This window comes from Myotis davidii, unplaced genomic scaffold (genome assembly GCF_000327345.1).
Source record: "Myotis davidii unplaced genomic scaffold, ASM32734v1 scaffold546, whole genome shotgun sequence".
Taxonomy (NCBI): domain Eukaryota; kingdom Metazoa; phylum Chordata; class Mammalia; order Chiroptera; family Vespertilionidae; genus Myotis; species Myotis davidii.
The window spans coordinates 57,497-72,321 of NW_006297836.1; the positions used below are offsets into that span (position 1 = coordinate 57,497).

Below are 14,825 nucleotides of genomic sequence, written 5' to 3' on the forward strand. Positions count from 1 at the left end.
CTTCCCTCTGAACACACTGTCCGGGTGGGGGGGACCGTGGCCTGCCCTGCTCAGGCTGCTCAGGCTGGGGGCCTCTGAGGGGGAGGTGGGTGCCGCCGGGCCCCTCTGAACAGCATGGCCCCCCAGATCGTGTACTTCACCGCTACGTTCCCCTACGTGGTCCTTGTGGTGCTGCTGGTACGTGGAGTGCTGCTGCCTGGCGCCTTGGATGGCATCATCTACTATCTCAAGCCTGACTGGTCGAAGCTGGGGTCCCCTCAGGTGAGGCGGAGGTAGTGGGAGGGAGACCAGGGGCCAGCCCAACAGGGCCCCTCACACCTACTCTGCCCTGGCCCGTGTCCAGGTTTGGATAGATGCTTCCTCACAGCGTGATGGCTGGGTTCCCAGGGTACAAAGCCCTAGAGAGAGAGCCAGCAGAAGCTGTATCTCCTGTATGGCCCAGGCTCAGACATCATGGTGTATGCTCTGCTGTGCTCTCTTGCAAGGCAGTCACTGTCCAGTCCTCCCCAGGTTCTGGAGGAGTAGACATAGACTCCACCTCCTAGTGGGGAATGGCCAGATTCTGGAAGAGCAAGTGGGGCAGCAGGTATCTTTGTGACGATTGTTCCAGAATGCAGTGTACCCAGTTGGGTTCACTATTAGGCTGAGACCAGTGTACCACAGAACCAGCTCAAAATGGTCCTATCCTGTGTCTAACAAGAACCAAAGTTTAAACTTTGGATACACCACTTAAGAGTAACACTTTCATCCGGCCAGCATGGCTCAGTGGTTGAGCATCGTCCCATGAACCAGGAGGTCACAGTTCAATTCCTGATCAGGGCATATGCCCAGGTTGTAGGCTCAATTCCCAGTGTGGGGCGTGCAGGGGGTAGCCGATCAATGATTCTCATTGTTGATGTCTGTCTCTCTCCTCTCTCTCTCCTCTCTCTCTCTCTCGCTCTCTCTCTCTCTCTCTCTCTTCTCCCCCCTTCTTCTCTGAAATCAATACAAATGTATTTTTAAAAAAGAGTAATACTTGTGAACCCTTAACTGCTTCCCCCACACAGAACCAAAGGACTCGGATGTGCCCAGAACCGGAACCTTTCAGAGATGAAGGGCCCTGGATCGGGAAGACAGACTTGAGCCTTGCTTTCTGCCTCTTCGCTGGTTGACCTCACAGCAAAACCCTTTTCCCTTTCTCAGAAGCTGGTGCCATATTGGCTTCTATGTGTGTGGGGCCATGAGCCCTTGCTCCATGACACCAGGAGAGTGGGGGAAGCAGGACCGGAAGGGGAGGAGTCCAAGGGAGGGGGCAATCTCTGAGGGAGGAGAAATCCTGCCAAATCCCACGGGAGCTCCGGAGGGCAATTCCTACTTAGAATTTGTCACAACCTGAGGCAAAAAGGAGCTGGGCTTGTGGAATATTGTCCCTCTCAGAGGGAACGGCAGGGAAAGGCCATGCTGAGGCACTGCCCACCTTCTGCTTTTGCAGGGAAAGCAGCTCCAGTACCTGCCCATGGGGCTTTTCTCTGAGAGGTAGAGTCCCAGGCATGGGTTGTTGGAAGCAAAATCACGTTGAAGCCAGAAAGGGGCACATCACAAAGTGAGAGGTCCTAGCCCGGCTGGTGTGGCTCAATGGTTGAGCACCCACCTATAAACCAGGTCACAGTTCGATACCAGGTCAGGGCACATGCCCAGGTTGTGGGCTTGAACCCCAGTAGGGGGTGTGCAGGAGGCAGCCGATCCATGGTTCTCTCTCATCATTGATGTTTCTCTCTCTCTCCCTCTCCATTCCTCTCAGAAATCAATAAAAATATATATTAAAAAAGGTAAGAGGTCCTCGAGGATTTGGACGGAGCACCAGCAGTGCCCTCACATCCTGCCAGCACACAAGCTTCTCAGGAAAAGCGATCTTTTTCACTCACTCGACGTCCGCAGCGCCTACAAGAGTACAAGTGACATAGCAGGTGGTCCCTGGGTATTTGTTGAATTAAATGGAATTATCAAAGGAAAGAAGTATTTCCTTTATTGCTTGTTTTGTTTTGTTCTTTGTCCCTTGCTGCTAAAGGTCTTTCACGCCCAAGACAATGAAAAGTTTTCCTGCAGTTTTTTCCTGATTGTTTTTTTTTTTTTTTTAGAGAGGAAGGGACAGAGAAACATTTATCAGTTAGTTGCCTCCCCTATGCGCCCCAATGGGGGATCAAACCCAAAACCTAGGTATGTGCCCTGACCGGGAAGTGTTTGGTGTACTGGATAATGCTCCAACCAACTGAGCCACCCGGCCAGGGCTCTAATATGGTTTATGGTTGTGTTTTCTTACATTAATTTTAATCCCCTTAGAGCCCTTTTCCCCTAAATGCTAACTGGTTTGTTGAGGTATAATTTGCATGCAGTGAAGTGTACAAATATTAACTTTATGGATTGATAAATTTTTACATATGTATATGCCCATATAACCAGAATCCAGATTAAGGTACAAAATATTTCCATCATTCCAGAAAGTTCTCTCAGGCCCCTTTCCAATCAGTAATTTCCCCCATAGAGGTAACCACTATTCTGACTTCTTATCACCATAGAATATGAAAATGAATTAAGTCTCAAATTGAAGAACAAAATCATTGAAATCATGTAAAATTTCAAGACAAACATAAAACAACTACAGGCCCGGTGCACAAAAATTTGTGCACTGGAGGGGGTACCTCAGCCCAGCCTGCTCCCTCTCACAGTCCAGGAGCCCTCAGGGGATGTCCTTAGGAAGTGGGCCTAATCCAAATTCTGCCCTCCCTCTGTGGGAGGCAACTGGGTTGATCAGGGGAAGGTACTGCCCCCATCACCCTGCTGCTGCTGCCACTGACGGCTATGGTAGCTGTGAGGCCTGAACCCCGGGCCTTGCAGCCACCAGGGATCACAGCTGCCTGAGCCCTGGGCCTCGCAGCTGCTGGGGTTCATGGCTGCCTGAGCCCACAGCTGCCTGATCCCTCGGCTACTATGAGCCCCAGGCCTCGCAGCCACCAGGGATCATGGCGGCCTGAGCACTGGGCCTCACAGCTGCCTGAGCCCTGGGCCTTGCAACCACTGGGCCTCGCAGCTGCCTGAGCCCCAGGCCTCGCAGCCACCAGGGATCATGGCGGCATGAGCACTGGGCCTCACAGCTGCCTGAGCCCATGGCCTCGCAGCCACCAAGGATCACAGCTGCCTGAGCCCAGGCCTCGCAGCCACCAGGGATCATGGCTGCCTGAGCCCCGGGCCTCGCAGCTACTGTGGCTTTGTCCAGAAGACATCTGCCCTAATTAGCATATTACCCTTTTACTAGTCTAGATTGTTCTTTTACATGAAGCCAAACACTAAAACTCATTAAAATAGAGGTTTCTACCATGAAACATAGATCAAAACAAGTGGCAGATAAAATGCAAAATGGGTCTGATAAAGCTGAGGGGGCATGTCAAAGTGACTGTCCTTCCGCACTGCAGTCCACCTGGAATTGCTATTTGTGCATGGCAGCACCGTGCAGTCAAGGTTCATTATTGTCTGCGTGGACTTCCACCCAATGGCCCAGCCCCCTTCATTGGAAAGGCCTTCATTTCCCCGAGGCTCTTCAGCCTTCCCTCTGTCATGAACGAAGTGTCTGTGCATGTGAGGGTCTTCATCTCAGCTTTGCTTTCTCTCCCATTGGTCCAGCCTGCACCAACGCCACACTCTGTTGCAGAAAACAAACTAGATTTCTAAAGCAAACGGCACAATTAAAAGAAGGAAATAACAATAAATGCAATTGAAGCCTGGCTGGTGTGGCTCAGTGTTTGAGCATCAATCTATGAATCAGGAGGTCACGGTTTGATTCATGGTCAGGGCACATGCCTCTGTCCCCAGTAGAGGGCGTGCAGGAGGCAGCCGATCAACGATTCTCTCATCATTGATGTTTCTATCTCTCTCCCTCTCCCTTCTTCTCTGAAATCAAAATATATATATACACATATATATGTATATACATACACACTAAAGGCCTGATGCATAAAATTTGTGCAAGAGTAGGCCTTCGTTCCCCTGGCTGCTGGTACCGGCTTCCTTCCAGCACCCAGGACCTAGGCTTCCCTCGCAGCCCTGGCTTCATCCAGAAGGTTGTCCGGCCTAATTAGCATATTATCCTTAATTAATATATATAATGCAATTGAAGATCAAACAAAATAAGAAAGCAGGAAGCTGTAAACTTAAGTGTGTCTAATAGAGTAAAAGGACCAGGGTATAAGGGGCCTGAGGTTCAAAGACCTTTAGGTTGTTTCACAGCCTGCTTTTCAGGTCAGTCTTGCGGGCCAACCTGCTCTTCTTTGGCTCAAGAGCTTGGTCTGAAGTGTGTCGGGTAAAAGCATTCTGGGTGGTCGGCTTCACACTTCACCAAGGTGAGCAATTACATGAGGCTTCTCTTCTTCTCAGCCAGGATTTCCTGGGCCTGTCCTCTCTCTTGCCTTTGGCCTGTGCCCCCCAAACCTGAGCCCCCACTACTCTGGTTGTCCTTGCCTTGCTTCATGCCCTAGAGATGCCGCTGAGCCAGCAGCACCCAGAGCTTCTCGGAGAAAAGGAAGGTGGTGGCACAAGAGACTCCTGCTGGGGAGAGGAAGGCCAAGGGCTGTTGCCTTTTAACATCATTAATGCGGGAGGCCATGTTACACGTGGTATCAGGGAAGGCCCTTGACTTTGCCAGTTACATTTTTTTTTGTTTTTATATTTTATTTTTCTTAAATTTACAATTGTTTTTACCTTTTAATATATATTTTTATCAATTTCAGAGAGGAATGGAGAGGGAGAGATAGAAACATCAATGATGAGAATGAGTGAGATCATGTGGCATTTTTCTTTCTCTGGCTTATTTCACTTAGCATAATGTTCTCCAGTTCCATCCATGCTGTTGCAAATGGTAAGAATTCCTTTTTTTACAACAGCGTAGTATGCCACTGTATAAATGTACCACAGTTTTCTAATCCATTCGTCTGCTGATGGGCATTTAGGCTGATTCCAAATCTTTGCTATGGCACATTGTGCTGCTATGAACATAGGGATTCATATATCCTTTGATTGGCGTTTCTGGTTTCTTGGGATATAGTCCTAGAAGTGGAATTACTGGGTCAAATGGCAGCTCCATTTTTAACTTTTTGAGGAAACGCCACACTGTTTTTCCGCAGTGGCTGCACCAGTCTGCATTCGCACCAGCAATGGAGGGTTCCTTTTTCTCTGCATCCTAATTTATCTTTATTGTTGAAAGTATCACACATGTTCCATTCCCCCCTCTTGACTCTCTCCACCCCGCACCCATCCTTTATTGCCAATTATCGAAGCTTGTGTCTGATGAAGAAAAAAGATGCCAAGATATGGTTAGGCTGAGCCCAGCCACACAGCTCAGTGGTTGAGCATCGACCTATGCACCAGGTCTCAGTTCAATTCCCAGTCAGGGCACAGGCTCTGGCTGTGGGCTCCATGCCCACGGTGGGTCGTGCAGGAGGCAGCTGATCAATGATTCTCATCATTGGTGTTTCTATCTCTCTCTCCCTTCCTCTCTGAAATCAATAAAAATAATTTTTTTAAAAGAAATATGGTTTGGCTGAGCAGAAGCAGTACTCATTATAGCCACCTGCTCAACTGCTTGCAGTGAAATAGCATGGATGTCGGTCATTCCACGTGAGTCCGTTAAGTCTGTTGCAATTGAAAACAGCAATGAAGTCTATTTTCACATACTCAGCTTTCAAAACACGTTCTATGTTTATACTGAATGCCATCACTATAAACAAATAAGGAACTTAAGTCATGATTCCTCCTTACAAAACTTTTATTAATGCCAGAAATGAAATAGTAAAAACACAATGAATTTTTTTTAACATCAGTATAATTGTGGGTACAAGGATGGTATGAATGGGGACTGAGGGGGCCTTGAGAAGAGAAAGCGGGCCTGTGGGGAGTCTTCAGTCTCAAGTCAGACCTAAAGGCGTCAATTTGGTCGATCCTTGCTCCACAGACTGACTCCCACAGTCTCACTCCATGCCTTTATAGTGGGCTGTTAGCTGGGCCTCAGGGCTCATCCCTCCTCAAGAAAAACTTATCTCCCCAAGTTCTTAGGGACTTGTAGGCTTGAGACCCTTCACAACTCCCGATCTGGAGGAATTTCCTAACAAAACAAGATGGAAGGAAACAAACAAACAAGGAACTGCGGGAAACAATGTGGGATTAATTGCGGACTATCCCGTTCCGTTGATTCCCAAGTCTTCTAAAAGGAGCACCCTGCACAGTGTACAGGCGTGCCGTGTGCACTTGACTTGGAATGGAATCTGGGATGATTTCTGTGGGGGAAAAAAATCTCAGAAGTCACAGTTTGATTCCTGGTCAGGGCACATGCCCGGGTTTTGGGCTCAATTCCCCAGTAGGGGGGTGTGCAGGAGGCAGCCGATCAATGATGCTCTCTCATCACTGATGTTTCTATTTCTCTCTCCCTCTCAAGTCCGTTCTGAAATCAAAAATATAAAAAATTAGCCTGCTATATTGGTTAAATATTTAACTCAGCCCTAATGCCTTGGCAGGGCCAGACCAAATGATTTGGCGGGCCTCATATGGCCCGCAGGCCAGACGTTCCCCATCCCTGCTCTATGGGAACTGGCATTCAGCAGGCCTGGACTCTTGCCTGAAGCTCTGTGCCTCTTTGCAAGTCACAGAGAAGGAGGCGACTCTTTACAGGCCTCAGCCTCCCTGTGTGATGAGCTGGCCACAGGGTGAGAGGAGCCCTGTTGTTGCTCTGTCTGGGCTAAGGACTCAACTCAGTTAAAGAACGCGGCAGGCCCAGGTGGTGTGGCTCAGTGGTTGAGTTCGGACCTATGAACCAGGAGACCATGGTTCCATTCCCAGTCAGGGCACACGCCCAGGTTGCAGGCTCGATCCCTAGTGTGGAGTGTGCAGGAAGCAGCTGAGGGATGATTTTCATCATTGATGTTCCTATCTCTCTCTCCCTCTCCCTTCCTCTCTGAAATCAATACCAAAATTTAAAAAGAGAGGGAGAGAGAGAGAGAGAGAGAGAGAGAGAGAGAGAGAGAGAGAGAGAGAGAACTCGGCACTTCGCCCCACCTTGCTCCAGGAAGAAAATGATGTTAACAGATCCTGCTGCTTTTAACATCAAAATTACTTCTTTTATAATCTAAAAAACACACAAGACTTTGGCATTTACTTACCGGCAGGGCATTCTCAAACCCCGAAACCACGCAGCAAAGTCTACAGCTGCCCTGCGTAACCCTGTCATAGCCCTGCCTGCCTATTGGATCTATCCCTCATATAGAGGACACGTTGTCAGTGAAAATGTTGCAGAAACTGCTTCATTCCCAGTTGTTCCGATCTGTCTTCTGGCCACAGGTGCTCGGAAGGATGAGTAAGGGGCATTAAGTCAAGCCCCCCGCCCGAGTGTGACCTTCGTCTGAATGCCCTGGACCTTGTACCCCACAAAGCAGAGGGGAAAACGAGCCAGGAAACGTGAGCGTGCAGCTCATTGTTTTTGTTTGTGTTTTTTTCCTAATCATAACTCTATCACGGAAAAGCATAAGGTAGCCAGGGACAATTTGTGCCTTCCCAAGGTGGCAAAAATTCTTCCACCAGCGTTAGCCAGCTTCCGGGAAACACATGGCAAGGGGACCGTGCAATCCAAGAACGGATTTTGCACTGGTCAAAGTCAGGAGGTATTTCTCATGGTAATTACTGCTTATGTTAGAGTTCCCCATTTGAAACCCTGGCTGGACACACATACCTTTCAAGTATAAAAGCACCTGCTCAAAAGCCTATGAAAGGGAGAGGAGATGATGACTCATCTCAAGTCCTGTGCATGCTTCCCACTTGTCTCAAGTTTGACCAAACTGATCAATTCCATCAAAATCCTCAGAGTCGCCCTCGCTGGTTTGGCTCAGTGGATAGAGCGTCGGCCTGAAGACTGAAGGGTCCCAGGTTCCATTCTGGTCAAGGGCAGATGCCCAGGTTGCAGGCTCGATCCCCAGTGGGGGGCATGCAGGAAGCAGCCTATAAATGATTCTCTCTCATCATTGATGCTTCTGTATCTCTCTCCCCTGTCTTCTTTCCTCTCTGAAATCAATATATATATTGATTTATATATATATATAAATCTTCTGTATATATTGATTTCAGAGAGTCAGTGTGAGATGGTAGAATGAACCTGCAATGGGCAGCCTGGCCAGCTCTATTTAAACCCGACTCTGTGTCTCGGCTCCATGAGTGATCATGGGCAAAGTGCACCCTCCTTTGGTCCTCAGTTTGCTTTTCTTCAAGTGGGAGCAACAATTTCCGCCAACCTGAGCTTCCAGGGACTTTTAGGGGGAAGAGGCGATGGTGCACGAGAAAACATGCCGGAAACAGGTCAACAGCAACGGAATACCCGGCCACAGGTTGCTGCTTAAACCATGATGTCCTCAGAGCCACTGGTGTCATCTGATATGGCCACCACAGAGCCCAGGAATCCTTGCCTCATCACTTAAATTGTCTTTCTTTGGGGAATAACAATGATCTATCTGCTGGAGTCTATGGAGTAAGGAGTGCAGATTCTCCCACCATTGCTGGCTTGATCTCTTCAGCCGTGTCCTCGGGAGCTAGGACAAGGCCTCCAGGGGCTTCTCTGCTGGGAAAATGTATCATTTCAGTGGAAGCATGGGAGAGAGGTTAATTTCAGGTATTGGAGTCAAATGATGTCTTCCTGTCAGTTAGGAATACTGGCTTCGATCTGCACTCCAAATCCTCCATTGGAGAGATTTGTCACCAAACTCTTGGAAAATAGTCTCTTGAGTCTTGTTTTTGTTGTTCCTACCCTGTTGAGTGAATGAAGTTTTCTCCATCCCGGTCCATGGCCGTGCAATCTACCATCTCCGCGCCTCTTGTGACTGTGGAGCCAGCTCTTAGCACACCTGAGGCTCTGGGCATGGGCCGGTGTGGCCAGAGGAGGAAACTTCTGTGGCAGGTGGTGGTGGGTGTGGGGGCTGGACTCCATCACAGCCCCCTCTGGGAGGACGCTGCTTCCTTCTTCTCCCCGTCGAATGTACACAGATCCTCTCTCCCAAGGGTTCTTGCCAAGCCCACAGACATTACACATTCTCTCTGCATCTTGACCTGTGTTGAACATGGTGTGATTGTAGTGAAAACACTCAAAGCCCAGCCCCACGCTTCCCTGTGTCACACGTCCAAGCCCACAGCACTTACACTTTGGACTGCCTCTCGTCCGTCCACTCCTGCTTTGTGTTCTGAAGAGCTTGCGTCTTCTGCTCATCCACCTGGACGTAGTCTACTCTTTGCTCTTCTGAAAGGAGAAGTTTCTGAAGGGGGAGAACAAAAAGGTTTTCATTCCATTCCATTAAACATTCAGGAAAAGGTCAGTCCTTCCACGGAATATTACAGTGTTAAGTACAGTGGGGCCCTGACTTATGAGTGTCCCGACTAATGAGTTTTTTGAGATACCAGCTGTCTCTTGGCCGATTTTTTGCATTGAGTTGATAGAGTAATTTGAGTTAACGAGCTCGGTCTCAAAACGAATTAAACTCGTAAGTCAAGGCCCCACTGTATTTGCTGCCCCTTCTTTCTGGGTCATTCTCTACAGAAGCATTATTATATCTTGTGTATGCATATGAATAGCTCTTCACCTCTGCTCCCTTCAACTTTGCTCTAGCCCCATGGTCGGCAAACTGTGGCTCGCGAGCCACATGCGGCTCTTTGGCCCCTTGAGTGTGGCTCTTCCTAAGCCTTAGGAGTATTCTAATTAAGCTAATAACAATGTACCTACCTATATAGTTTAAGTTTAAAAAATTTGGCTCTGAAAAGAAATTTCAATCGTTGTACTGTTGATATTTGGCTCTGTTGACTAATGAGTTTGCCGACCACTGCTCTAGCCACTTGACTTGCTTTGACTAATATAATGTGAGTGCAAGTGACACATGCAGATCCTGTAGAGCAGGGGTGGGGAATGTCTGGCCCATGGGCCATATAAGGCCCAAGAAATCATTTGGTCGGGCCCTGCCAAGGCATTAGGGGTGAGTTAATTAAATGTTTGACCAAATATAGCAGGCTATAATTTTCAAGGTGATAATTTTGTATGGCCTGAGAATGGTGTTATAAATATCCAAATGGTCCTTGGAGGAAAAAAGGTTCCCCACCCCTGCTAGGGAAAAGAGGCATCCTGAGATTCTGCAGTCTCTCCTTTTCCCCTGCCAGGAGATCAGCTTGCCTCAGCTGGAGTTGCTCCTTCTGCCTGGGCCCTGGATTGAAGACGACCCAGAATACCAGTAGTGGATTGTCCCATTAGCAACAACTGAAAAAGCCTTTTCTTTTGCAAGACACTGGGATTTGGGGGATGTTTGTCTTGACTGAATAGCCTACCGAAACTGACTAATGCTTCTTTTTTACTTATTGGTCTCACCTTTCTGACCAGCTTTTCTGGAATATCAGTTCAGGTTTTTGGAATGAAATTAGAGGTAAAGGAGAAATGGGAGTTCATCCCGCAAAAGCAAAGGAAAGTCTTACAGGCTTTTTTTCCCCCTACACACACACACACACACACACACACACACACACACACACACAAATCATACTGTATATCCTGTTTGGCAGGTTGCTTTTCTCATCAAACAATACACTGTTAAGCACAGTTTAGATTATGACCATCCCTTGATTGAAAATATTCAGTTGTCCACTGCTTACCATTCGTTCATTCCATGGTTTACACTAGTTACACGGGCAACACTAGTTCATGGGCAACACTAGTTAATGGCTAGTGTCGCTTATATATACTTTTCATTTAATCCTCACCACAGGCATCAATGCATGTGTTATACTTTCTGATCCCCATATTACAGACTACAATACTACCCAAAGAGTTGAAACTGTCTAACCTGGCCTTTGAGTCCCTTTACTGAGGGATTCCAATTCCAACTGAGACCTCCTGTCACCAATCCACAGCCTAGCCACACTAGACCATGACTCCTTTTCTAAGCAGACCTTTCCGATGCCTGAAGTGCCCTCTACCTCACCCTCATCTCTGCCAGAGAATTTTTTTTCCATAAGCGTACCAATACTACAAACATGTGTATGTATACAGGCCGACCTTGAAGATACTGCAGGTTCAGTTTCAAAACACTGCAAGAAAGTGAGACCATAAAGTGGGTTGTAATCTTTTTGCTGGTGAAAGGCCTTGCCTAAAACACAATAAATTGAAGTGCAATAACACCAGGTCTGCCTAGCACTAGCTGGTTTGGTTCAGTGGATAGCGCATCGGCCTGCAGACTGAAGGGTCACATGCCTGGGTTGTGGACTCGATCCTCAGTAGGGGGCGTGCAAGAGGCAGCCAATCAATGATTCTCTCTCATCATTGATGTTTCTATCTCCCTCTCCCCTCCTCTCTGAAACACACACACATACATATATACAGGTCTGCCTATACATCCAAAGAACATAACCTAGAGGAAATACAGCAGGATTTCTGGGAGGCAGAATCAGGGTTTTAATATTCTTCACTGTACATGTCTGTATGCTTAAAACTTTTGAAAGAGAACACGCATGGTTGAATTATCAGAAAAATCTAAACAGAAATGAAATCTGGGAATTCTCAGACATAAAGTCCTTCCTACCTGCTGTACAGGAGCTGGTGATGCTGAATTGAAGTCCAGGGCTAAGTAATCCAGGCTGAATTTCTTTGTCCACATCACAGAACCACCGCTCAGGGAGTTGCCTGTTCGGTGTTCCTCCTAGGAACCAACATCACAGACTCAGGTTAACAGTGTCTGGCTGGGCTGCCCAAGGGAAGGAGGGTGAGCCGTGTCTTCACTTGAGCAGCTGCCATCAGATCATAACAGACTAGTCTGATGAGCCCTGTGCAACTCATCCTGCATGTTAGAGTGATAGGAGGCATTTGAAATTTAAAAAAAAAATAGCCAATCCAGTCTTCACATGAAGCTATCCCTTTATTCACCATGAAAACAGTTGGCCGGGCCCAGCCAATGTGGCAAGGGGTTTGAGCATCAACCGATGAACCAGGAGGTCATGGTTTGATTCCCAGTAGGGGGCGTGCAGGAGGCAGCCAATCAATGATTCCCTCTCATCCTTGATGTTTCTTTCTCTCTCCCTCTCCCTTCCTCTCTGAAATCAACAAAAAAATAAATTTTTAAAAAGAAAACAGCCAGAATCTCCCCCAAGAAGAGTTTGTTTTATGGATCTGATGGGCCCATGATACCTTAGAGATTAAATCCTGAAAAGATCAACCACACCTACTAAAGTTCTAGTAAAGTCACCCCAAATGCACTTAAAGAAACTTTATATGATACAATGATAATAAAGTTACCTTGATCCCCAGGCTGTAACACTCACCCACGGACTTACCACCAGCTTCACAAATGGAATACTACCAATAGCCATGAAGCGCCTATTCCCATTTACACCTCCTTCTCCCCCCCCTCCACCCCAAGAGGTTAAGCACTATCTTGAATTTGGTGTTTTCTACTCCTTTTCTGTTTAAATATGGTTTTATGAATGTTTAAGTACTATCCTTAAATCACATATTATTTACTGGTAGTTTTGCCTGTTTTGAACTTCTAGCAATACAACCATATGGTATGTATTTTTGGTGGCTTCCATTTTGGTTTCATATTGCATACTTTGCATTCACCCATGTCAATGCAATAGCCCTATTTCATTCATTTTCCTTGGGACAGATGATTCCATTGCATGATTTAACTGTTTCACTACCAATGACATTTGAGTTGCTTCCAGTTATAAGCAACGGTGCCATGAGCATTTGTGCACCTGCAGGAAAATTTCTATCCAACGAAGTATTGGAAAGCAGTTAGGCAAGAAAAATAAATGAAAGGCATCCAAACTGGGAAAGAAGAAGCAAAGTAACCTGTTTGCTGATAACATGGTCTTATATCTAGAAAACTCTAAAGATTCCACTCAAAATAATAATAAACTCAGCAAGGATACAAGAACAACACCATAAATTTGAATGCATATCTATACACTAACAATGAGCAATCTGAAAAGGAAATTAAGAAAAACACTTAATTTACAATAGTATCAAAAAGAATAAAATATTTAGGAATACATTTAGCCAATGGGACAGACTTATACACTGAAAACTACAAAATATTGCTGAAAGAAAGTTGAGTACACATAAATAAATGGAAAGACACCTATATTCATGGATTAGAGGGTAGGAAGGTTTAATTATTAAGATGACAACATTAGCCAAAGCAACCCATATTAGACACATCACACACATTAGGATGGCCATTATACAAAACCAACAAACAAAAAATGGGAATAACAAGTGTTGGTGAGGATGCAGAGAAATTGCAACCATTTTGCATAGCTGTTGGGAATATAAAATGGTTTGGCCACTGGAAAACGGTTTGGTGGTTCCTCAAAAATTATGCATAAATTATCATGGGATTCAGCAATTCCACCTCTAGGTATATATCTGAAAGAATCAAAAGCCAAGATCCAAACAGATGCTTGTACACCAATGTTCACAGCAGAATCTATCTATCTATCTATCTATCTATCTATCTATCTATATATATATAAGGCTAATATGCAAAGTGTCCCCTTGGGAGTTCAATTACTCGCTATGATGTGTGCTGACCACCAGGGGGTGGCACAGAACAAAGGAAGGCCCGGCTGGCGGCCGGGGAAGTAAGGCTCCAATCGGCCCTGATTGTCGGCCAGGCCTAGGGACCCTACCCGTGCAAGAATTTCATGCACTGGGCCTCTAGTTATTCATAATAGCCAACCAGTAGAAACAACCCAATTGTCTACCAACAGATGAACAGATAGACAATAAGTGGTGTGTGCATATAATGGATTATTAGCCCTAAAAACTGAAATTCTGATACATGCTGCAGTAGGGATGGGTCTTGAAAATACGTTAAATGAAAGAAGGCAGACACTAAAGGACAATATTGTGTAATTCCATTTATATGAGGTACCTAGAATAGGCAAATGTACAAAAATAGAAAGTAGAATAGAGGTTACCAGGGGCTCCCTGGTCTTTCTCACAAACTCAAAGATCAGAAATGAACTGCTAGTGCCTGGAATGCCTATGCACTTGCTTCTATTTTGTTATAGATTCACTTCCCTTTTCTGTTCTCTGGAGACAGAGCACAGCTGGTCCAGCATCCTTTCTTTATAAGAGTGTTTTCTTCTACAAGTTTCCCAAGGGCCATTACTAAGTGTGAAAAACATTGGGAAGATCACAGCACATTTGTATATGAGTCACTTTCCATCTGCATACGGTTAAGTGCACTTACAGCACAATTTTTATCAAACAGAAAGGCAAAATAAAGCCTTTAATTACTGCTTCACTGGAGATTACTGTTTCCAGATTCTGAATTGCCTATTATCCTCATGTATAGGAGGGCAGAACTGTCTTCTCAAAAGTATATAAAGCGCCTGGCTGGCATAGTTCAGTGGTTGAGCATCGAACTATGAACCAGGAGGTCATGGTTCGATTCCCAGTTTGATTCCTGGTCAGGGCACATACGTGGGTTGTGAGCTCCATGCCCAGTAGGGGGAGTGCAGGAGGCAGGTGATCAATGATCCTCTCTTATCATTGATGTTTCTATCTCTCTCTCCCTCTTCCTTCCTCTCTGAGATCAATAATATATATATATTTTTAAAAGTATATAAAGTCACATTGCCTTGAACATTGTCCAAGATCCCTTTTCAAATTTTCATAGTTCAGAGATTCTCACTAGAGAATTATTTCTAGAGTTCCTACATTTTACTTTATTTTTAAAATTTATTGATTGTCAACAGTACTACAGGTGTTCCCCTATTTCCTC

General features: G+C 46.0%; 1 protein-coding gene and 1 long non-coding RNA gene across 2 annotated transcripts in view; one reads left to right on the forward strand and one right to left on the reverse strand.

Moving 5' to 3' along the window:
• The window catches only part of LOC107184661, a 1,478-nt gene extending 1,217 nt beyond the window's left edge, over nt 1–261 (forward strand). The window contains exon 2 of the long non-coding RNA XR_001515556.1: nt 127–261. This is a non-coding gene — a long non-coding RNA (uncharacterized LOC107184661). The remainder of the gene's footprint in view (nt 1–126) is intronic.
• Nucleotides 262–9,197: 8,936 nt separating this feature from the next.
• The window catches only part of GAB3 (GRB2 associated binding protein 3), a 22,075-nt gene continuing 16,447 nt past the window's right edge, over nt 9,198–14,825 (reverse strand). The window contains exons 9-10 of the mRNA XM_006773711.1: nt 11,619–11,735; nt 9,198–9,314 (exon numbers count right to left, since the gene is read on the reverse strand). Coding sequence (XP_006773774.1) covers nt 9,198–9,314; nt 11,619–11,735 — 234 coding nt within the window. The remainder of the gene's footprint in view (nt 9,315–11,618; nt 11,736–14,825) is intronic.